This window comes from Athene cunicularia (genome assembly GCF_003259725.1).
Source record: "Athene cunicularia isolate RWA chromosome 11 unlocalized genomic scaffold, athCun1 chr11_part1, whole genome shotgun sequence".
In the NCBI taxonomy this organism is placed as follows: domain Eukaryota; kingdom Metazoa; phylum Chordata; class Aves; order Strigiformes; family Strigidae; genus Athene; species Athene cunicularia.
In genome coordinates this window covers 18,375,636-18,398,193 of record NW_020799113.1, presented here as the reverse complement: position 1 = coordinate 18,398,193, position 22,558 = coordinate 18,375,636, and the positions used below count along the sequence as shown (strand labels likewise).

Genomic DNA, 22,558 nt, shown 5'->3' with positions numbered 1-22,558 from the left:
CTAGATATGCTCAACTACTGCCTTTATCTCAGGCTGAAAACTGCTCACCTCAGATTCCAGCTCAGTGAGGTTTCCCACTATGTCTCTGCAATCAGACACCAAGTCATCAAGATGGTCCTGAAGGCATTCCAGCTCCTACAAAACCAGACAATTTAGTGTGTGATCCAAGAACCCAATTTGAAAATTTGGGCTTGAAATAGTGCAACACACCCAAAATTGCCCTCCACCTTGTAAAGTCTTAATTCTCATTTAATCCCACTCCTCTACTGGCACTCCCAGAACACATACTTAGTAGTTATTGAGAATGCTGGTCTAGGATGTAACTGCTTGTTCTCAAAAGCAGCATGATGTGCTTTCACTTCTGGAATATCACATTTAATTTGCTCTTCACTTCAAAAAGACAATGATGTATGTTCTGTTACATCTGCTGTTCAACCGCTCCTCCCCTACAGCTACGCTAGAGCACAACAATTTAACATGAAAGTATTTGTTGAAATTTTCTTAAGTAGCAGCAGATGTTAGTTCAGTTATGTATAAACACAGGAAGTGCCAAATCAAAATGGGATAAAGTTTATGTGGGAAATGACAAGCTTGTAACAATATTACAAATAAGAGTCAGGGTGGGGTTGCTTCATTAAAAAGTCCTCCTCATTCCCTTACACATTTGAACCTATAGAAGACATGCAGTAGGTGCAAAGCTTCATCTCACCTCTGTCCCTCAGTCCACTGTATATTATGCTTCAAACTAAAAGCATTTTTAATACAGCTAACAGCAAGACGTCCCTTTATCCCCTTTCTTGCCCTTCCCACCCCTTCAGCTTTGCAAATGTGTACAGTGTTACTGTGTACAGTACCTGCCCTGTCTCTGTTTTTTCACTGCACCACTTTCCCAAGTCAATCATGCACTTGTCCTGCAAGGCTGGGTCCAGCTTCACATCCATGGCACGCTGATGGAGGATTCTCTGCACCTCTGCTCTGCACTCTCGTGATAGCTGCAAAGAGAGCAAAGCAGTGAGGTCTCTACATCCCTACAGTGCAAACAAGATGATGTCAGGTAAGGTACCGAGTGAGCACAAATGCCACCAGCAATCCCAGAAAGTACAGAACAAGTCCTGTACTGCTCAGCATGAGCCTGCTAGGGCTCCTGCAAGCGATTCAGGCTCCAGAAGAGTTTGGAGCTCTGTCATTTAGTTTGGATGGAGGCTCCTTTCATTCCACTAAAACAATTTTTGAGGTGAGATGTCAAAGTAGGTCCCTAGATTATCTGCTGCACTGCCCCTTTCATTCAAAGCCTCAGACCGTTCTGGAGAAGAAAGTCAAAACAGCTCATGCCCTCAACACCAAAAAAGAAGCCCAGAAGGAGGCAATATAGTGCAGCTGTAACTTCTTAGCAATCCTCACTGCAGCACCTCATAGCCAGTATTTGCAAGACTGAGGAAAAAACAAATTGTAGAAAATCAAAGAATACTGGTATGGTGCTTGTCAGACCTAAAATGCACTGGTCGAAGCTTAAACCTGTATACATTTAAAAATCCAAACCACTGGAAATTACCTAGCATTCTGTGGACAGCACTAGAGAAAAAGTACAGATCTAACCTTTGATGAGTTTGCTTTCAAATGCTAAATTTCGAAGTGACAGCTGCTCCCTTAGCCTACTTTCCACAAGAAAAATACATTTAAAAGCCTTTTCTCTCTGATAGATTATTTGCAGGGAGGCTATTGATTTCTTTGGTCAGCACTAATATAAAACGGAATTAAAAAGTCTCAACTCAGCAGACTAAGAAGCTGCATCAAAAAAATATTCCTAAAAGAGAGATGTTTTCAATCAATACTTGACCTCTGCCACAAAAGACCTTTTAAATCAAGCTGCAGAAATTAATTTTTAAGTCAGACATTGTGTAGACCCACCAACTCCTAGGGGGTGTGGCTAGGAGCACCAAAAGAAATGGAACCGAGTACTCAGCTGCTTTCAAGGGAGTGTCTTGATAAAGGCACGAGAGGGCAGCAAACTTGAAAAGAGTAGCTCGGAACCAAACAAATGTGACTACGGTGGATCTCCAGACTGCACAGCAGCAAGTCAGATCCATACTGTCTTCGTGAAAGACAGCATAAGCACATTTACCTGTACAGTATGCTTCAAAAAACTAAAAGGATTTTTATATTAATAGGAGGAATTTAATGAATTATAATCTGAAGTTGTACTCAAATCAAAACTTAATCAGTAGACCTTCAAGGTACACATGAGGAGGAGCTGGGCATCCAAAGCAGTGCAAGTACCACCTATGGTAAATTGTTTTAAGCAGCTTTTGCAAGTTCTTGTAGTTTTAGCAGATGTCCAATTTCTAAACAGACGTGCAACCTGTCTATCACAGATTAAAGAGCAGTAAATTGCACACTAGCACTTACCCTCCTTCCTTGCTCCTCTGTGCGGTACGCATGCCTGTACAAGCAGGAGAAAACAGCCCCTGGAGGCATCAGCTCACTAGTCTCATTCCAGCCATGGGTATGGCATAGACGGGAGGCGTCTCCCTGACACTTGCGGTAAAGGACTGTATCCAATCTGCAAACAGAAGAGTTATCATGAGCACTTCATTCAAACCTTTAATGTTTTTCATATTTTGAAATGTTTTGGGGGCAGAAAAATCCACTTCGAAGTTTCATACACCAACACATCATTCAGCAGAAGTGTCTAACCAACGGAACCAAGAGGTCACAAAATGCCTGTCACTCAATTTGGAATCAGTGCCTTAATCTTGCAAAAATACACCAAGATCTTTAATTACAGATTAATTTTTCAGTGCTTCTTGAAGCACCTCCCATTCTCTTTTGCAGCATGCCAGCCTAACGCTGACACATGAGAAATCATCTCCTTGATATCCTAAAGCAGCAGAAAGGCAGGTAATCACTTAAATTTGGCTCAAGAAAATAATTACCTGCTGGAAACATGGCAAGGCAGGAGAACCAGCAATGAAGGAATACAGGAAGAGGAGGAAAGAAGTGAAGTATTCTTGTCTACTTAAGGAGACAGTTATCAAGATGACTAAATAAACGGCCACAAAGCCCTAAACTCTCTGGCCCATGAATCCCCATGTATTTTAAAAGCAGAAGGTTCACTGAGCATTTCAGGTCCTAACTACTGGTAGTGCTGCCCACAGATACAGCTAAGAGTCATATTTTCTTAGCATTTGATTTGAATGCCCCATATAGTAATCAAAGCCCATGACTTCTTGCCTTACTTCCTTGAGGTCACTGAGAACAATTACTCCATTTCTTGCAGTAACCCCAATTTGATGTACTTACTTCCTCACCTCTCAACCTGCTTCAGAAGAAAAGCCAAACACTTATTCTTTCTTTGCTAGCCATATTTATCAAATTTATACTCTCCTCTTAACCCACAGAGACACAGGGGGTCTGTATGTATTTAAAAAAAAGCACTGCCATCTTTGGATGAGAAAGTTGAAAATGCAGTGCTCCAAAGGGAATTATATCTGCTCTACAGGCTGTAACCACACCTAGAGAATTTGAAAAAAAGGCAGAAATGAAAACAGGGAGCCTCTCACACAGTGGCTCTTTGTTATACTTAGCTTGGTTTTCTGAACTCCCATATTGTAGCGCTCAGAGCAGATAAAACTGGCTGCCACCTGCACAGAAAGTGACCTTCAACTTCAGTATGCCCAGAGAGAATTCTTTTAATTACAGATGCACTGAATTTCAGAGCTCAAACTTGACACTTTCTAGGGTTGCATCATTTCTAAGTGAGTACCTGATTTAAGTGGACATCATACTTACTTTGTCTATGCAGCTTTTGCTTCTCTGTTCCAGCCCAACATTAATGCCCTACAGACCTGGCATGCTTAAAAGTCTTCTTCTGAACAAGCATAAGCTATACCATTTTACAAGGAATTGCTAATGCATACAAAACACTAAATAGAAGCATCGAGTGAGGATCACTTTTGTTTTACAGTACTCACTTCCAATCACGAGATATAAAATACTGGAGCTCCAGGAGCCTATGCTCACAGTCCTCTACCATCTTCTCAGTATACAAGTGCTCCATCAGGCAGGACAGAATCCTGAGAACAGGATAAAAAAGTTAGGCAACAGACTTATAATCATGCTTAACTTCCTTCTAACAGTTGGTGTTGCCAAATAAGCCTTTCCAATGAACTACAGATAACAGGTTCAGAGTGAAGATCCTTTCCTTCCTTCAAAAAGACTACATCTAAAACAACTGTATAGCACATTTGTACCCTCTAAAATTCCACTGTTTTAGTTATCTCAGTGTCTGATATATGACAAAATCATAAGGAATATTTCATGTAAAATCTGGCTCAGGAGACAATATATATCAGACCTGAATAAAGGAAACATTTCTCTCTTCAGATTGGGTTTGCTTAACTGGCCTTTCAAAGGCTTGTTATTTTTCTTTGTAATATTGCTAAAGACTTAGGTAGTAAAAGAAATTAGCACATCAAATGTTACAAATTAAATCCAAGTGCCTGAGATAGCCTCGTACTTCACCAGTGCTAAAAGCAGCCCTGGTACAAAAATCCTAGCCTGCTTATACAGTTGGAATGGAAACCAAGCTCAGTTCACACCTCCAAGCCTGTATGAATTACTAGTTTGGAGTCCATTATTTCTGAAGATGTTTTAGTATCTATACTGGTCAGCCACACAATCTTCAGGGATGCCCGAAAGAAACAAAAATCAGTTGTAACCGAGAGCCACCTACATGGGGTCTCCAGAGCGTATGTGCTTGCAGGCAGTCTGTATCACCGACTCACAGGCCTCGTTCAACGCTCGGTCAATGCGATAATCTGCACCGGGGTCAGTTTCTTGAATCAGTGTTTGAAGCTGGAAGAAAGAAGTTGTGGATAGGAAAACAATTTATAATAATAAAATGGCAGCACTTACAACTTGTCAGCGTGGTAATTTATGTCAATAACAACACTATCACATATGACCTTTGCTCTACAGTTGCTTAGTTCAAATGCTTGTGCTGCCAACTCAATTACCAGACATGGGAGCCCAGTGCTGCTGAACCCGAATTATCCTTATTAAGCAGACTGGAACACTGGATGAGACTGGTCACACACTGAAGGTCAAGTGTGTACCTGGACCACTTATATACCAATTTACAAAATAAAACTTGTAAAATTTGAATATTGTATTTTTGATCCACCCTCATCCCTTAAGACTGATGATACCAAACATGTAAATCTCTCACACTTCTATGAAGACTATCTACTGTTCTAAACTGAAACCCAAATCAGTGTTTAAAGACCAGATGCCTGATTACAAACAAAGCTTAAAAGTGTTTTTCAATTGCCTGGAGAGAACACAAAGGTTTTGCTGAAATACAGAATAAAATGTCCTGGGTCTGCTGGTCCATGAAATATCATTTCCTCACGTATGCCTGCTCAAGATTTGAGAAGCCAGGGTAACCACAATTTGGTCTGTATTAAACAATTTTTAATATATAAACCCATAAAACTATATAATTAAATATATAACATTATATGTAATACCATATATATATATACATACATATAACAGAAGTGTTTATCTACCTAAGAGAAGCCATGGTATAAGTGAAAGATGAAAACAAAAACTTTCTAAAGATTTTGAGGTGTGTCAACTTGAAGCTGTGATATCCCTGCACTCCTTTTGTGACTTCTAAATATTTTCAATTGTCATAGAGTATGAACAGTTTCATCAAGTCCTTTCTTCCTGTGAAACAGTTATTCCAATTAAAGCTTCAGAAAAATAACTGTCTCATTAATAGGGAAACAGAGAACATCCACAGCACTGAGATTCAAAATCAGACACAGACAGGTCATCTTCACATAGCTCATGACATCTAAACGTGAATTTGGGAGGCAATGGGTAAATCTCATCATCTCACTTAACCTATTGTTTTGGGGAGAAGGGTAGCTTCCTGGGCCATCAGTCCAAGATCCTCACCTCCCACCTCATTTCCCACCAAGCTGTGAATTCCTAAAGACTGACACAGGGCAAATTGGCATCATCATTCAACAGGCAAGCATTTTTAGCTGACAAATTTGGAGGAAAAGGAGAGCTTACTTAAAAGGCAACTGCACAGCAACATCAAATGGTCTGTGCTGTTAACATCTTGACACTTACTTAATGATTTTTGCTACTGGCCCCCAGCCCAACTAAATCAAAGCACAGTTACAATTTTATCCTCCACCTTTCAAAGTCTGCACCTAAACACCATCCAAGAAAACCTTCAGGCAAACTCCTAACATCACAGAACATGGAGAAGTTTAAAGCACCAGAGAACTGAAGAAAAGACAAGCTGGTGCTATCTATCCAATAGGAAGCTTGTAATCAAGACAGACTGACCACAGACTGCCTGGGAGGAACGCAGGATTTCCTTCAACTTGCTCTTGGCACAAAGAAACTGAAGCTGGGCCTGGTTAACAAGAGACACAAGCAGCTCGAAAGAGCACTGCTTAGCAGGTACAAGCTGTTGATTCAAAAATGTTTGGGATATTTTCACTAAAAAATAATAATAAATAAATATTTTCTAGAACTCTGACAGTGGTCAAACAGAAGTCAATATGGGATCCAGTTCATAACATGGAACGAAACCTTAATCAGCAGGAAAAGTGAGAAGTGATACATCTGTAACAAACTTTGTAAAATCAATGCAAGAAGCAGAAGAATGTGGTAGTTCTGCTGGCATGCACACACACATAGCCTGTGCGGACGGGCAATACTCTGCACTAAAGTGCTGGGATTGCTTCATGTCAAATGTTTACATAGCAAAAGGAATCAAGTACGATTAGTGGGATTACTCCCTCAAGGACAAATGGGTGAATAAAACCTCCAACCTGACACTTTCTTACCCAGTTTAAATAAACTGGCCAGAGCATTATGTAGGCAGGATTCTTCCTCAGGTCTCAGTTTAAGTGGTATTTGTGTTGCTGTCAAGTGGAAGAGGCCAAAGTGAACTGGGTACAACAGCTTGGAAGCACCAGGTCACCTCCCAGTCTCTCTGCCCTGTTTAGCGAACTACTGCAGGATTCCCAGTCCCAGTCCTCAACCACATGCAAGATGCACAGCAGTGAGCCAGCTGCCCTAACTGCAGGGGCAAAGGAATAATTTGGCACCAGTGATAAAAGTGAAGGTTTTATAGGATCTTCCTCCCTCCCATAACAAACCCTTGTAGCTGAAAAGCAGCTGGATAAACTTTAGAACCATCTGAACTTTTATCCTGATGTGGAGCTAAATGAACTATCAATTTATTAGCTGTATTAGAAATTGAAAGTAGAAGTATCTGCCCTTTTAGCAAGGATTATAGTTTTCCATGCTCAAGGGACTGAACAGAAAAAAAGACAGACAAGACCAGAGCAACATAACAGCCACATACTTGAAAAACAGTTTGCCAGCAGCTCCAGTATAAAATACTCCTTTCACTAAGCGACACCATAGGTGCTAGACACTGCCAGTACAGCTGTAGCCTTTTATGGGCTGATGCTCACAATTCAAGGACACTTATATCTGCTGTCTGATGATCTACAGCATCGCAGACCCACTCTCCCTATGTGCAGGATCTTCACCTTTGAAGAAGAATAACATGACACCGACATTTGCAGAAGACCATTTAATGACTGGAATATATCCAAGCTGGATATGCTTCCCCAAAGTAAAGAAGAGCTTGTTTTACTACTTCTGGAGCATGTCTTCCCATGCATCTCCTTCAGATGATAATTTTTTTCTTAATTAAATGCATATTCCCATAGAAGTACATCAGTAGTATAAATAATAGGAGCCTTACCCTTTGCTTCAGAACAGGCAGGGAGCTCTCAGAGGTGGCAAAGTCAAACTCCAAACAGCCCTTAAGAGAGCACATTAGTTGCTGTGGTATGGAGTGTTGCTGGGGTGAGGAAGGTACTTAAGCCTACAGTTAGGCAAGATACAGCTAACCAAACACTCAGGACTTTTTTAGAACTTAAGGCTGAACCAGATAGGTCACACAGAAAGCCACCATTCCTCTACTATTTACAAAATTTGGGCATTTTGGCAAGTTCATTGATCAGAATAGATAAAAAAAACACACAGCTCTTAAGACGTTTGGGTTTAGGCGTGCTTTTTCATATGCAAGATCATTCTGGTTAAGGTGTCACAAGAAATAAAATCCCTCAGATCAAGAGACTGGGGTTTGAGATGGTTTGAGAATGCATTTCACTGACACTTAAGTACAAAGAATCACTCATGTTCCTCGTGCAGGAAAGGGTATGAGCAGATGCTCCTGCAGGAAAATAAAATCATGCAGGTTTTTTGGTTATGTTTTGTTGTTTGGGGATTTGAGTTGTTTTTGGCAGATGGGCAAGCGTCTTCCTTTCATAAGGCACACTGAATCAGAGCAAACCCTGACAGACAGGACAGTAAGTAAAACCAGATCCAAATTAGATGCTTCCCGTTCCAATTTCCTCAAGCAAACAGCAAACTGTCTAGGCAAGCATGGCTGAACAATTTCAGGACTAGTCCTACTGCTTTGAGCCAGCCAAGAAATCAAAGTGCTGTTTTAGCATTATCTACTGATGCTACTTAAAAGCACAGAGACACAAGTCTTTGACTCCACATAGAAGATCTGGAGATGGGCCCAAAGCACTGCAGCCAACTCCGCTGGGACAACCCCAAAGCAACCACGTTGCTTTCCTCTCTTTCTGCAGGTGATAAGGTATAGATGCCACAGACCAGTGGCTCCACCATCAACAGCCACATCAAAGTTCAATCCAAGAGCATCAGCATCATGTTCCTGAAATAACAATCACCCAAGAACATCAGAAAGCAAGGACCGACATCCGTCAGCTTTGAACTAGCTGGACTTGGGCTGAAGCCACGTGGAACAAGCAGTAGCCAGCAAGCAAGCAAGGAGTAGATGGCTGAAGCAGCCATCCTCTGTGCAGAGGAACAGCCACTGGCAGTACAAAGTGATAGGAGCTCTCACCAACATTACACTGTAGAAAACAAACCCCACAGTCCATGCTCTTTGATGCAGTCTACTTACAGTTTTTGGAAACCCTGACACAGGTCAATCTTTCCCCTATGGATAAATTTACCAAAGCATGGATAAATTTATCAAAGCACTTCTGAGACCATCCACATGTCTCAAAAGACTGAACTATACTGACATGCGGCAGCTAAGAAGCTGAGAATAAGCTTCAGAGAAGCATCTGTGGCTCAGCAGAAGCATGTAAAGGTGCTCTCTAGGTATCCAAAAGAAAATCAAGTACTCCAGCTACTATGAAGGGTGGACCTCTAACTTGCCTTCTTCACGGCCTGTCGTATGGATCCAGCTCACAACAGGGACTTTGAGTCTCTCACAAAAGACACACAGTCTATGTAAGCATTTTGGACAATATTATCTTCCTTACAAAGATAATTTACCTACCACAGAAGGTAAAAGCCAGAAACTCATTCTAACACAATGAATCAGAATAAAACCAGTGACAGCTGAGTCAACCATTACCATTCAAATACAAAAATATCAACAATAAGTGTTATTTAGTACCTCAGAAGTTGTAGGCAGCTACATAATAGCATTGTGCCAGTCCTCTGGAACCAGAACACTGGAGAGTTTATCTTATTCTTGCAATCATCTATTTCCCCTTGCCCATAAAAATACAGACAAGCTAAACATATTTTATAAAATCGACACTTAATTTGATCCTGCTGTCTTTTGCACAGAGAACAGAAAACAAGTCATTCAACTTGACAGGGAGTCATGGACAAGCCCTGCTGTTGCATCAACTTACTGTACAAAAATAAAGCAGTAGCTTAAATCTAAGAGAACTGAAAGAAACTCCTATAGATTTCTATAAACATTCTTTTTCTCCAAAAGTCTGAAATTTCCTATCACTTCTGTGGGTCCCCTGCCTTGATTTATGACTTGTTCTGAACATACACTTCATGATCTGGAAGTCATTCCTAAGATGAACTGATCTTTCCCACAAATTGCAAATAATCAAGTTCTGAGGCAGCCAGTTCAATTTAATATTTACACAGAAGCAAGTAGGCAGCTTTTCACACTGATGTTGCAAAGCATAAGTCATGCACTACAGCTCACCGCAGAAATGACTCAAACTGTACAGCTGCTGCACCAATACACCTGGTAGTTATGCAGAAATAAGCTTCATCATAAAAGCATCTTATCCCTTACAAAAATTCAACAGATACTCATTTATCTTTCATAACATAAGCAAACTGGCAACATCTTGGGCTCAGGCTTTAAGCCACACTTACAATGAAAATGGACTACATTGGTTCCGTATATTGCAGGAGGCCAAGAGCATACATCTTCCCAAATTCCTACATCAGCACTAACACTCCCTAGCCATTTCTTGTATTGATGTCACTTTTCCAGGCTCACAGGTCATTAAAAGCAGGTATTAATTACAAAAAAAGTAATAACACATTAAAAAGCACAAATGAGTTTGAACAAATATTAAATAATTGTTTCAATTTAAAAATAATACAAACTGGATGCATCTGAGCCAAAATGGAGTTTAAAAAAGGCAAAAGAATCATCCTGTTTTAAAGAGGTACTTTGGAGAACAACACTTCCTTCAGTGGCTGCAACTAGAGTGTCATGCAGCAGTGTGTCATACCTACCTGGCCCTGAAGTTTCACTTCCATCATTTAAGCCAAATGAAACACCAAAAATAAAACTGAGTGGAAAGGTACTTTGAGAAGATTTAGTACATTTCAAATGACAGGGCACAGGGGGAAAAGGGAAGGAGAGGGAATGTTTCAACACTTTAAAAAGCAAGTTTCCCTACATCTTGCACCCTGGAGAGAATTCCATGACTTGAGAGCTGATGAAAAAGAACTACTGGAGAACAAACAGTCCGAAATGTATTTCTTGAGGAAAAACTCCATTACTCATGCACTGCTAGATACCACGTTACACTTCATACCATGACAATTAAACAACTGCCTCCAGCATTCACTGGTACCTGGCAGAGTCAGACTACCTTAAGAAGAATCTCCATCACAAGGCAAAAAGTCAATGGACAAAATCAGTGTTACTATCAACTGAGCAACCTAGAAGCAAAGCAATATAAAAGCATCTTACTGCCTGCTGACAATTCAGCCCGACGTTTCCCTTTTCGCCCCGTACTACTTTCATCAGGCAATGCAGGGTGCGACCCTTCCGATGCAGGCCTGAGCAGTGGTGCTCGATCTCCCCTCGGCAGCTCAGGATGATTTCTGGGCTCAGCGAGAAGTCTTCCATCAGCATGCGCCGGTAATCCAACATTTCACCCTGGCACTCGCTGCTCACTTGTCGACCTGAGCCAAGAGAAGACATCCGAATCTAGCATTAAAGCTTCTTGACCTATGCTGCCATCACGTTGGAAGAATAGGGATGATGTCCACACTCTGGACAACACCAGATTGCAAGGAATGTGCCAGAATAGACACGCTAGGGATTAAAACAGTTATGATAGCTCCCATCATTGAACTGAACCTGTAAAATACAGCCAGTCTATGGATTCAATACATGTTCTTTAAAAAGGGATTCCTGAAAGATTAGGAGAATCTTATTTTGGATTTCACATTACAGGAGTTGCTTTTGAAGAACAGTTGAAAATACTCAGTGGATCTGCAGTTCTGTAGCCCAGATCAGCTTTTCCCCATATGTTCAAGAGCTTTGCTTTCCCACTGTAGAAATGGAAGGCACCTCTGGTAATTTACCAGCTCGATATGTACCTGGGGGAGGAATTTGCCTGGACAGCAGGTTAAACATTTTCTGAGGAAAAGGTTTTCTAGAGCAACAATGCATACTTGCCTAGGAAGCCAAAAACCAGAATAGAACACATTACCAAGAGCATATACAGAGTGTCTACCAAACCACTGTAGCTGCACAGAAATCTAGCTTTAATAAATGCTCAGATCTGCTATAAGCTTTCCTTCAGTCCCCATGTAAACAGTTGGGGGGGGGCGGGCAGTTTAATCAAAAGGCTTTTTTGCTATGTCCTCCCCCTAGTCCCCATCACGACCTGTATGTACAAGGCTCCATGCAATGGAGGTCCTAGACCCCAGCAGGGGCTCCCAGGCGTTGCAATACAGACCTGTGGAAGTGTGTGGAATAATTAATGTTCCTCCTGGGCTATGCTTCCTGGATGAGCCACATGCTGCAGAACCTGTTCCACCATGAAAGTGGAAGTTAACAACTGAACAGCAGTTTTTTGCATGTAACTCAGGAAAGCACCTGCCCTACTGCAGAGAAAAGGAAAAATAAAACCCCACAACTTTTCTACAAACAGCACACATCATTTCCACATCAATCAGAAGGAATGAGTTATTCAAACTCATAAATGCACAGATTGCTTACGGTGTTACGGCAGCCTTTCCCTCCTGTGCCAGAGGCATTGCAGCATACAGCCCTGCTGCTGAATCACAAACCATCCAGCTGCATGCCAAGGGGAAAACCAAGCAATTCTCCAGTGCAGATATAGAGGATATAATGTGTTGTTTTACATGCTATGGCAATTTCACGGAGAACCTTTAGCATGGTATAGGGCCCTCTAATGCCTTTAGAAGAGCCACTGGTGTTAAAGACATTCCCAGCTTAAGCTAACTTAAATGTACAAAAAGAATATTCTCACACCTTCCTTCTATATATCAAAAACTAGGTATGAGTTAAAAAATTAAGGCCTCTACCTAAGCTGCTGAATTGCAAGGAAAGAATATCACTTACAAGAGGCAGAGGGCTGAGTAACCCTGGCTTTGCCTGAGTGACGATAAACAGGTTCTCTATTCTGTGCTTTAACCTAGTAGCATATTTAATGCTTACTACATAAAGGAGGAAAAGAGCTGCTTGAATTCACAGTGAATAGAAAGATTTGCAATTACTCATCATCCGTCCAAGTGGGATTTGCTATTCTGCATTTTAAACTTTTTGTCTACACAATAGCAGTCAGTGTCAGAGGTTTACTCAGCTATTCTGATCTTCAAAACAACAGTGAGGAAAGCCTTATGATGAGGAAACTTGCCTCTGAATCAACGTTTGGAAAAGGTTATTGGAGAAGAGGACAGTAAATACATGTTGAAGCTGAAGGTCCAGGAGAAACGTTTAAAACCAAGGTCCCTGCAAGTCACACACCCTTTGATTCAACTCCACGTACCTCTGTGCACAGCAGACTCTAAGCACATCAACAGATAGGAAAGCCTGGCTTCCCGAGACCGGGGAAGGTTCTCCACATTACAGCGGTATTTCTTCAGATCACTTTTACAGGACTTGGCCAGCGAGTAACTGACTTTGTAGTCTTGGGCGATCAGCTTCTGGCGGGTTGTCAGCGCATCACGACACTGCAGGAGACACATTGGGATGGCTGAATGAGCTTCCGCACACTGGTGACAGGGAGCTAAACCTGCTGCTGCTAAGTTTTCAAGCTGTATTTAAAAGGCAACCAATGCTTTAAAATTCATGTGTTTAAGCTGGACTGCAGTTAAATTTCATTTGTCTCGTAGAAACCACACAGTTAACAATGCACACCAAGAGCAACAGATCAAGGGTTTTAAAGGCAGCAGCTCTCTGCAGTGCACTACTTAAAACTGCACATTCATCCAGCTTTTTGTGAAGAGCTATGGCTGAGAGCGTGACTCATTCTCGGTAACTAGGATCAGTTGCTGACATTTATCCCAGCTGTGGTACATGCACACCGCATGCCCTCAAGAAACAACTTTTTCCAGTCGCATTTACAAAATAGTGTGTTCTTTGTATTTGCTCTGAAACATGCTGAACAGATGACAGCAGATAAAGCAGTCTAACCATGGGAATTTCTAGCCATTTCCCACAACCGGTGAGGCTCACAAGGATGCACTGTGGCCAAAGCCAAACCCAGCAGCTGCAAGAACAACCCTCTAAATTGCATCCAAAAAAGGGCCTGTAAAGAGACTGCTACACTTCATAGCTTTTGGTTTAAATTATATGAAAATTAAATCCGAGGGTGGCAGATAATTCAGAACAGCTCAGGCAAATTTGTCCATTCTTGGACTACTTGAAAGGAAGAAAAACTGTGTATGTGTAGGGTGGGGAGAACAATCTTGGCACAAGGAACAGAGAAGCCCTACACCTATAGGAGCTTCCTATACCTTCCCATATCTACACCAGGACCTGGAAAGCCCTACTCCAAGATATTCCCATCCCCTCCTTCATGGTCCTGTCTCTGTGCCATGACTGGGACCTTGGGACTGGACAGACTTCAAGCTCCAGCCAAAGGAACATAAAGGCTTGCTTTGATGACACCTCATCCCCCAAAGCAGGGGAAGGTTGGATACAGTCAGGGAGCCCAGCTTGGCGAGCAGTTTTGGATTACCCAAAGCAAGCCACCCACTAGGCAGCTATTGTTGGCTACATGTGTACGCAGCAGTCGATGTCATCAGCAAGGAGGGACTTTTTATTGGGTAACAGCTTCTACAAAACTAGTAACTTTGCAGATGGTCCAACCTTGGCAGCTACAAGAGTGAGAACTAGATTTTGTGTTCCTCCTGCTCTGCAAACTGCGCTGTCAGAGCACCCACCCCTCTATCCCTACCAAGTCATCTGCTACAGCTCTGTCTAACCTCTCAGTATCATATTCATATCTTAGACAGCCAACCGTGGAAAAGACCCCTCAAAAAACACCCCACTGTCCCCACACAACCAAAAACAGGGTAAGCAAAAAGAGAAATCCATTTCAGTAACGTGTTCGTAAAAACTGAAGCTTTATTTCAAGCCTTCAGGGATCACACTCTCAGTTTTTGTCAATTGGAACTAAGCTTTCAGATAGCTAATACATTTAAAGAAAAGGAAATAAGTCTGATCCCACCAGGCCTCTGAACTGGGCTCCTTCAGTGGAGCTTCTCTGAGAAGGGCTTTATAGATATCCATCTTTGTATCCTTTCAGACAGATGATATAATTCCATATAGTCCCAAACACTGTGATGCTGCTTCCTGAAGGCATTTTTGCCTTCTCAAAACATCTACACCAATACATTATATTTTCAGGATTGGCTTTCCAGAACAACTTTGTTGTTGTTGTTGTTGAAATCCACATCTTCATAAAAAACATAAGGCAAATGTCAGGAACTGAACTGTGTATCTTTCCCACAAAATGTCTGCTTCATATTCAGACACTCATAGCCTTGAAAACAAAAAAGTAAAACACACACAGCTTCCTGTACTAAGGCATTTTGTTTCTAATCTGTATGTTATGACCGCATTTATCCAAGGCTTACCCCAGCACAGTTTGACTTCTACTTTAAACACTCAATCACAATGCTACCACTTGAGCTCCAAGTCTACCTTCCCAAATTACCCACCTAAAAGCTTTGATTTATTTAAATTCTTAACTTTAAAGGCTGTAACTTGAGCACAATTAATTCAAGCCATCAGCACGTAGCTGGAAACACAAATATATCAAAGTATTTAAAGCATCTGTTAAAGCAGTCAGTTATCCTACGACACAGATGATGGATTTTCCTCAACACTGGAAAAGAATAACATACCCTGAACTGATGAATGATCTGATGATTTCTGCATTAAGGATTTGTCTCACTAAGACAGATACCTACCTTTTCACTCATTGATTCTTCAAACTTGTGATTAAAGAGGCACTTGTAGACTCGGCCTTCCCCAGCCTGCGTCTGTGAAAAAGAACAGTAACATTTACCAACAAAGATAAGACTTGTAATGCTTAACAAAGAGGCTAAACTACACCTAAAGAGATTTATTTTTTAAACTAGAAATATATTAAAGTTAATATTTCAAATGACAGTGATAGTTTCTCTACTATAAAAATCTTAAAGGTTTTATTGCATTTTTTAAAAATCTGGTTGTGTTCATCACCCTTTTAGTAAGAAGACACTCAGCCAACACAAGCTAATTCAGACTGAACAATGCAGCTCTCCAGTTCATTGGTCTGGCGATAAGGAGTGCTGTGAGTCGAGTCAGACTCAGACCAGGCTTACTACTGCAGATGGGAGCAGTCACTTACCTTTGCTGCCTCCTCCACATTCGAGTTGTTCCATGCCCTGTCACACCGGCTCTGGTGCCCATTAAACCATTTATGCCAATTCAGTTCCTTAACATGCTGGAAGTAATGCTTGTTGGGTGAGTGAATTTAATACCAGATATATAGCAAAATGACAGCTACAAGGTGCCTGTTTCCAGTATTACACTAATTTGCCCAGACTCCATTTTACTGTTCCATTCCTTCTTCCACTGTGGTTATGTGTTTTTTGAATGAAAGAATGTAGAAGGCAAGGGGAAATACTCACATTTTCACAAAACCTTTCTCTATCATCTCGACATGCAAAGTAGAGATGCCGGTCCAAGTGGAAGTCATCCGAAGAGAGTTCAGCTACACGAAGAATTGCTTTCTTACACTGATCAGAAACCTGAATTCGAGGATCAGTCTCCTCTGCCTCTTTTACCAGGCCTTTTTCCAGACATGCCACCACCTCTCCTTGTGAGTGGGCATCCTACATGAAGAAGAGCAAGACAACATCTGTAATCAACCACTTACATAAACTATCTGTGACTCTGGATAAGCATCACCTAAATTAACCAACAAATAGTCTACATATAGCTTTCCAAAAGTTCAGCCTAAACCGAATTTACATTCTTAGTAGGCAACAGTTAGTATCTGTGCTATCCACACGCTTTATACATCACCATCCTGCTGATGGCCACTGTGAAATCCCCCTCCAATGCCCTGGGTTTGTTTTAATGTGATTTAATGAGATTATCACTACTTAGTCACACTGCTCAGAGCAGTTTACCAAAACAGCCAAATTATCTTTAATCTGACATAGCTCTCCCCGCACCATGGCAACTGCAAGCAATGCCATCACATTAAGAACATACTTGGGGGAGAGAAAAATCATAGTTCCTCTGTGCTGAGACAAGCCTTCGGTTTTGGTGGTGATAATTAGTGATGCTAAAAAGGCCACAAAGCAGCTTTGTCCAATGTAGACTTCTTAATGCTAATTCCTCCATTAAGGGACTAAAAAAAGCAAAGCTTCCAAGAGTAGACAGTCTCAGACAAAGCCTTTCTGGCCCAATACCGTAGGCCATGTCCACCGTCCTGAAGCCTGAAGATGAATTTGGACTATGAGCAGCAACTGCCAATAAACAATCTCCTCAGCTTTGTAAGAAAGCCCGGAAGAAGCAGGGCAACACTCCATTTAGTTTTCTACATCATTTTATGTGTTTAGAAAGGGAACTATAACCCCTCTCTACCTCTGATTCCTCTTATAAACAAGAAGTCTTCTGGAACAGATCTCTCAAGGCTCCTGCAAGTTTTTTTTGTGAAGACCACCTCAATTTACGCTGCTCTGCTGTGAGAGGATATTGCTACTAAACTTCTATCAGACTACCTGAAGCATACATCAACCTGGTATTTGTAGTAACCATTTAGGAGCTATCCCTTCAGCTCGCTCCGTCAAGTAGGCTCATCCACTGCTGTTGCAGCAACATGAATAAGAGAGCAGTCTCCGTAAAACATGACCATGACTATTCAATCCCATGCAACTATTCCAAATCTTTTTGTTCTGACATGTCTCCTCGGGCAGGCAGCCTTTCACTCCTGTTTAACTCTGCTGCACTTGGAGCACAAGCAAAATTGGCCAATTAAAGTCACAACCCAGAAATAACATCAGTTTTAAAGGGCTAAAAGTAGTTTTCCCCTTAAATAAAAAAAAAAAAGCAAAACCGACCTCAAACCACACACAACCCAAACTCTGTATTTTGGTTTGCTCTTTTCCTTGAGCAGAAACCAGCCAACTTCGTATGTTGGCCAGATATCAGCATCTTTGAATAAATATGATTATACATCAACAGTCCCTTTAGGACTGAACCCAAAAGGGATCCAAGGAATACTAGTTAGCAGTACTTTCACCACGTTACTTAGAATTGTCATTTATCTATAACCACACCAAACACAAACCCTGTTCTGCAAATCCTTGTGGTCAGTCACAGACAGCAGTTACAACTGAGGAGCCAGCAAGCCTAAATGATTGAAAACAAAAGTTTTAAGCTCCTTTGGCAGTTTTTTGCTCCAGCCTAGGTGAGGTTGCAGCTGGGAGGCAAGGCAGGCCAAGACTACTCTCACTCACTTGCAAGCCAGCAATGAAGGCACAAGGCAAGATTTTTCCACATAAGTTTCCTGATTTCTTGCAGCATGGATCTAGATTCCTGGTCAGAGTCATACTATATATGAAAGTAAACCTATTTTTATTAGTCTAGTGAAAGCCGATTTCCATATGCTGGATGCTGAATGTTTACTGTTGCATATCAGCGACACAACACAAAATGACTAATTTATTGCATTGCTTTGCAAATACAATTTTTACATTTGGGTAGATAATCTTGCAGTGCTGTCTGCTCTGCTGCCCTGTATTAAAGCAATTTAAAAACATGTCAGATTTAACAGAAATAAACACAAGTCAACACAGCTAGCTCCTGGAAGATGCAGTCCTGCTCTTTTCTCCTGCCTCCAAGGATTCACATGCCTTCTTGTGGTGCCATTAGTGTTCCTTGCCCACCTGACACTGTTTGGGATATTTACTGACCTAACCTGGGGTTTGTTTTCAGGCAGATATCAGGTCCCTGAGTGCTAGTGCTGACTAGTTAAAGTCAGCTTAAGGAGGTCCTAACTCTTCATTTCTTCAAAAGGGCATGAAGGCAGCCATGCTACTAGTCAAAGAGAATATAGATGGGACTTTACAAATCTGGTTTAGAGAAATATCACTTCAAGTTTTAATTACAGGCTAACACCTACTGTATTTAAGATTGTGCAATCTCTTTCTGGAGACTGGAGGGGGAAAACAAACATGTGTGCAGATGCACTCAATTGTCTTTTTCTGAGTCAGCTGACAATCAAAAGTTTGACAGGCTCATCCTAAGGATGGCGGGACAGCTTTGACACACATTTGCAGTACATGCATCACTTGGCAGCTCTACACCACACTGAGCTGCCTGTTCCCACCAGCACTCCACGTGCCACCAGTCCTGGGGGGCCAGCTCAGCACCAAAGCCAAGGGTCGGCATCCCACGGCGTGAGCTCTCTCAGTCCTGCTGCAGCACCAGCTGTCTGGTGTGTACAGGGTTATAAATGCCTGCTGCAGCTCTGCTGTGGAATGAATTCCAAAGCTTTTCCTCTATCCAGTACCCTGTTGTCAGAAAGCCTCTACCTTAGAGTTGAAGACCTTTAAGTTCATTCCACAAGTCAGGACTTCCCAAAATTGCTGCAGGGGCTGACAGTCTAGGCCTCATTTCTCCAGAGCAACACACAAATACAAGAGATTAAATCTAAAAACCACACGTGTTTCTCGGAACTGTTGTCTCACCATCATTACCAATCTCAAATGGAGAATTTTAACTGAAAGTTGCAAAGATCTGTTAAATATACCAGACAGTTATCTAGTCTAGAGTGTCTTGAAACTCTGCCTAGTTTTATGAACTGATACAGTGCTGTCCGATGGCACTTCAACAGAAAAGTGGAACTAAGTTCTAAATGTGCCCAAGCAAGCCCCCTTCAGCACAATGCTTTAGGAGATTTTAATTCCTATGATCAAAATTCAAACTCCATGCACATCGCCAACAGAGAATTTTAGAAACCTTGTTCTTACTATTCGTTTTCCAGCAGACATTCCCCCCACCTCCCATATGTTTTTAGGCTTTGCAATTCTCATTTATTTTTTTGCCATTTTCAGAAGTTCCCCCAGAAAAGACTATTTAGTCTGAACCTGGACATGCCTTAAGTTCATGACTATTCTAGCAGCAGACTTGCAGAGAGAAGCTAGAAAAGTGACCAGAAAAAGAGCGAGGAGTAGAAACGAGCAGCAGACAGGAGGGTGAAACACAATCTGTCTCCCCAGCAGCACAGCACCTTGCACTGAATGGCCGTACTGACTTGCTGAAGCCAGAGCAGTCAGGCTACGGAAAACAACCCAGCAGATCTACCCCAACTTCCAGTTCAGCACTCCGCCTGGCTAACCCGGACACCAGGGTTATGAGAACGGCTCCTAGATTAACTAGTTCGCAGTACTTCACCTGATAGCACACTGCTACAATACTACACTGTGTAAACAAAGACTGAGCTGAGCGTTATCATTTCTTTCCACTTGACTCATTTCTCCTCTGTGTCCAGTATTTCTATGAAACTAGGGAAGAAGTAAGAGCAACTGTACTCAAAAGCACTTAGGGTTGAAAAAAAAAAAAGGCAAGAAAACAATGATCTCCTAATGTGTAAGGAACCTGAAAAATACAATTATCTGGTAGTTCTACAACAGATGTGCAACTGACACTTACATAGCCTTCATTAAGGCAAATAACCAACATCAGTTCAGACATCATGCCTAAATCCAGAATCCAGGAAACTATACACTACCCACTAGCTTGATACAATCCTGGACATTACCGGGCTTGGGAAAGCAGCTCGTTCTGATAGGCAGCCCAAAAAGAAAAAGCTCTGTTGCAATTACGTATTTCAATTTCAAATTAGATCCCTATTGCATGAAGGCAAAGCAAGCTTTACATACCAGGAGATCAAATTTGCTATGAAGTGCAACAGCCAACTGGAAAGGTGACTGAAACTACTATTAATTATTTCTCCATTAACTGGAAGAAAAAAAACAACTTACAAGACTTAGGCTGCAGGTGTGACATTTGAAAGCTTTTTCTACTATATACAGCAAAATTAAGTCTACAGTCAGATGGAGACTTCTAAATTGTACTTTATTGCTCTTACAAAGTAGAAAGCCAACAAGAAACGTGGAAAAGAAAGTACAGAAACTACTACATCAGAAGCAACAAACCCAGCAGGAACAGAATTCAATTAGGAAGTCGAAAGCAAGCCAAAACTAAAAGGAAGTATAGAAAAGGAGAACAGTTAGCTAGCATAGGGGCTTCAAAAGGCAGTCTCATTTTGGAATACCTACTAAAGTGCCTTTTTCACTTTAAAATGCCGGTTTATCCTAGTTACTATGATGAAGCTATCATACTGTCATTTAGAAGCTGCCTGATGTGGATGGAGTTAGCAGTCTAGTAGTGCTTATTTCCATAAAAAGAAGAGAAATGAACCTCTTTCCCCATCTTCTTCCTCAGGTGCCCAGGTCCTATTTATTAAATTCACAGTTACATTCAGTCACACAAAAGGGTAATGACTGTTTCTCTACAGGTAACTCTCAGAAGATACTGCATGGAAATAATACCTGAACCAGCATCTGATGGGAATAAATTAGATGAGATTTCTCCAAAGCAGAGAAGGGATAAACAGAAGACCAACAAAAGAAATGCTTGCATAGCCATTTATAGCTGTTTCCATAGCAGTATAAAATACTTCAATTGCTCTAAGTGCCAAGGATGACAGCACAACAAAAGACATCACATGACAGGCTGCAATGCTTTCACAAACCAAGGCAAAATATTCTGGGTTGGGTACTAAGAAAGTTGGGAATATGCATAAACCACACTAACCCCCATAAAAGTCTGGCTAGTGACTTGCTGCGCTATCCCACAGAAACACAGTGACCCAACACTTGCATTCGTTTCCCTCTCCTATATGATTTGTGACCTTCACCTCCCCGGCCATCCTCACCCTTCACCCACCTCAACTTTTGTGACCAACACGGTAGGTTATGCAGCTACACACACAATCCTGTCAGCACTGGTTTCACTCCTGCTACATGTGATTTGACTTACTCATTAAATCCTTCTGTAGCCTACTGTACCTTTCAGTGCTACCATAAGTATTTCAATTTTAATTTGTTTTAATATGGTCAGGCCACAGGTAGTATGTAGACCTGACACCCAGGACTCCCATATTACACTTCTGATTCTACACTGATTGTTAAAAGCAATTTCTTATTTCATGAGGACCTTCAGGCGATGATCAGAAGAGAGTCTTTACTTTATGGAGAAAACAAGCTACTCAGCTGTTACTAGCCTGAACCTGCAGTGCATACAAGTTCCTCCCACTTCCATAGCTGCTTCTGTTCTTGAAAGCAAGTACTTATTTTTGTACTTTTTGTTGTTCAGCTAAGTATTCTCAAATACACTAGCACTTTAACACACTATGGATGTAAAGCTGCTTACAGCAGCTAATCTCTCAAACAACTAGGGAAACTTTTAAACAAAAAAAAAGTATGTATTTTTGGCTAAATCTTTTCACCCCCTCATTAATAGCTGATATAGGAGACTAATTCTTAAAAGCATAAGAGCTATAATTTAAAAAGCACTGTAAAAAAGTTGATAAGCTAATTTTAACTTTATCCCTAAACTTAAAAACTTACCATAAAAGAAGCCACTCATTTCTGCAGTAATTGCTGCCGGCATTAGCTATGCTGGAGTAAACAGGGAAAGACTGTACCTTGAAAATAACCCTGCATCTAGTCACTACAAACTTTTCATCAACCTCCACTTAAGTTTCATATGACAAAAAACACTGTTTTAGTAAAACCAGTACAGTATTAGTAAGTTTGTACTACTAAAATACAACACTAGGTAATATGTGCCCTTCAGCCATTTTCAGGTGAG

The 22,558-nt window shown here is 41.3% G+C and overlaps 1 protein-coding gene across 1 annotated transcript in view; it reads right to left on the bottom strand.

Annotated features, from left to right (window-relative positions):
- The window catches only part of GLG1 (golgi glycoprotein 1), a 78,344-nt gene that overhangs the window by 11,502 nt on the left and 44,284 nt on the right, over positions 1 to 22,558 (bottom strand). Inside the window, exons 6-14 of the mRNA XM_026856974.1 lie at positions 16,297 to 16,500; positions 15,592 to 15,663; positions 13,161 to 13,344; positions 11,108 to 11,322; positions 4,733 to 4,854; positions 3,972 to 4,073; positions 2,407 to 2,560; positions 855 to 992; positions 49 to 135 (exon numbers count right to left, since the gene is read on the bottom strand). Coding sequence (XP_026712775.1) covers positions 49 to 135; positions 855 to 992; positions 2,407 to 2,560; positions 3,972 to 4,073; positions 4,733 to 4,854; positions 11,108 to 11,322; positions 13,161 to 13,344; positions 15,592 to 15,663; positions 16,297 to 16,500 — 1,278 coding nt within the window. The remainder of the gene's footprint in view (positions 1 to 48; positions 136 to 854; positions 993 to 2,406; positions 2,561 to 3,971; positions 4,074 to 4,732; positions 4,855 to 11,107; positions 11,323 to 13,160; positions 13,345 to 15,591; positions 15,664 to 16,296; positions 16,501 to 22,558) is intronic.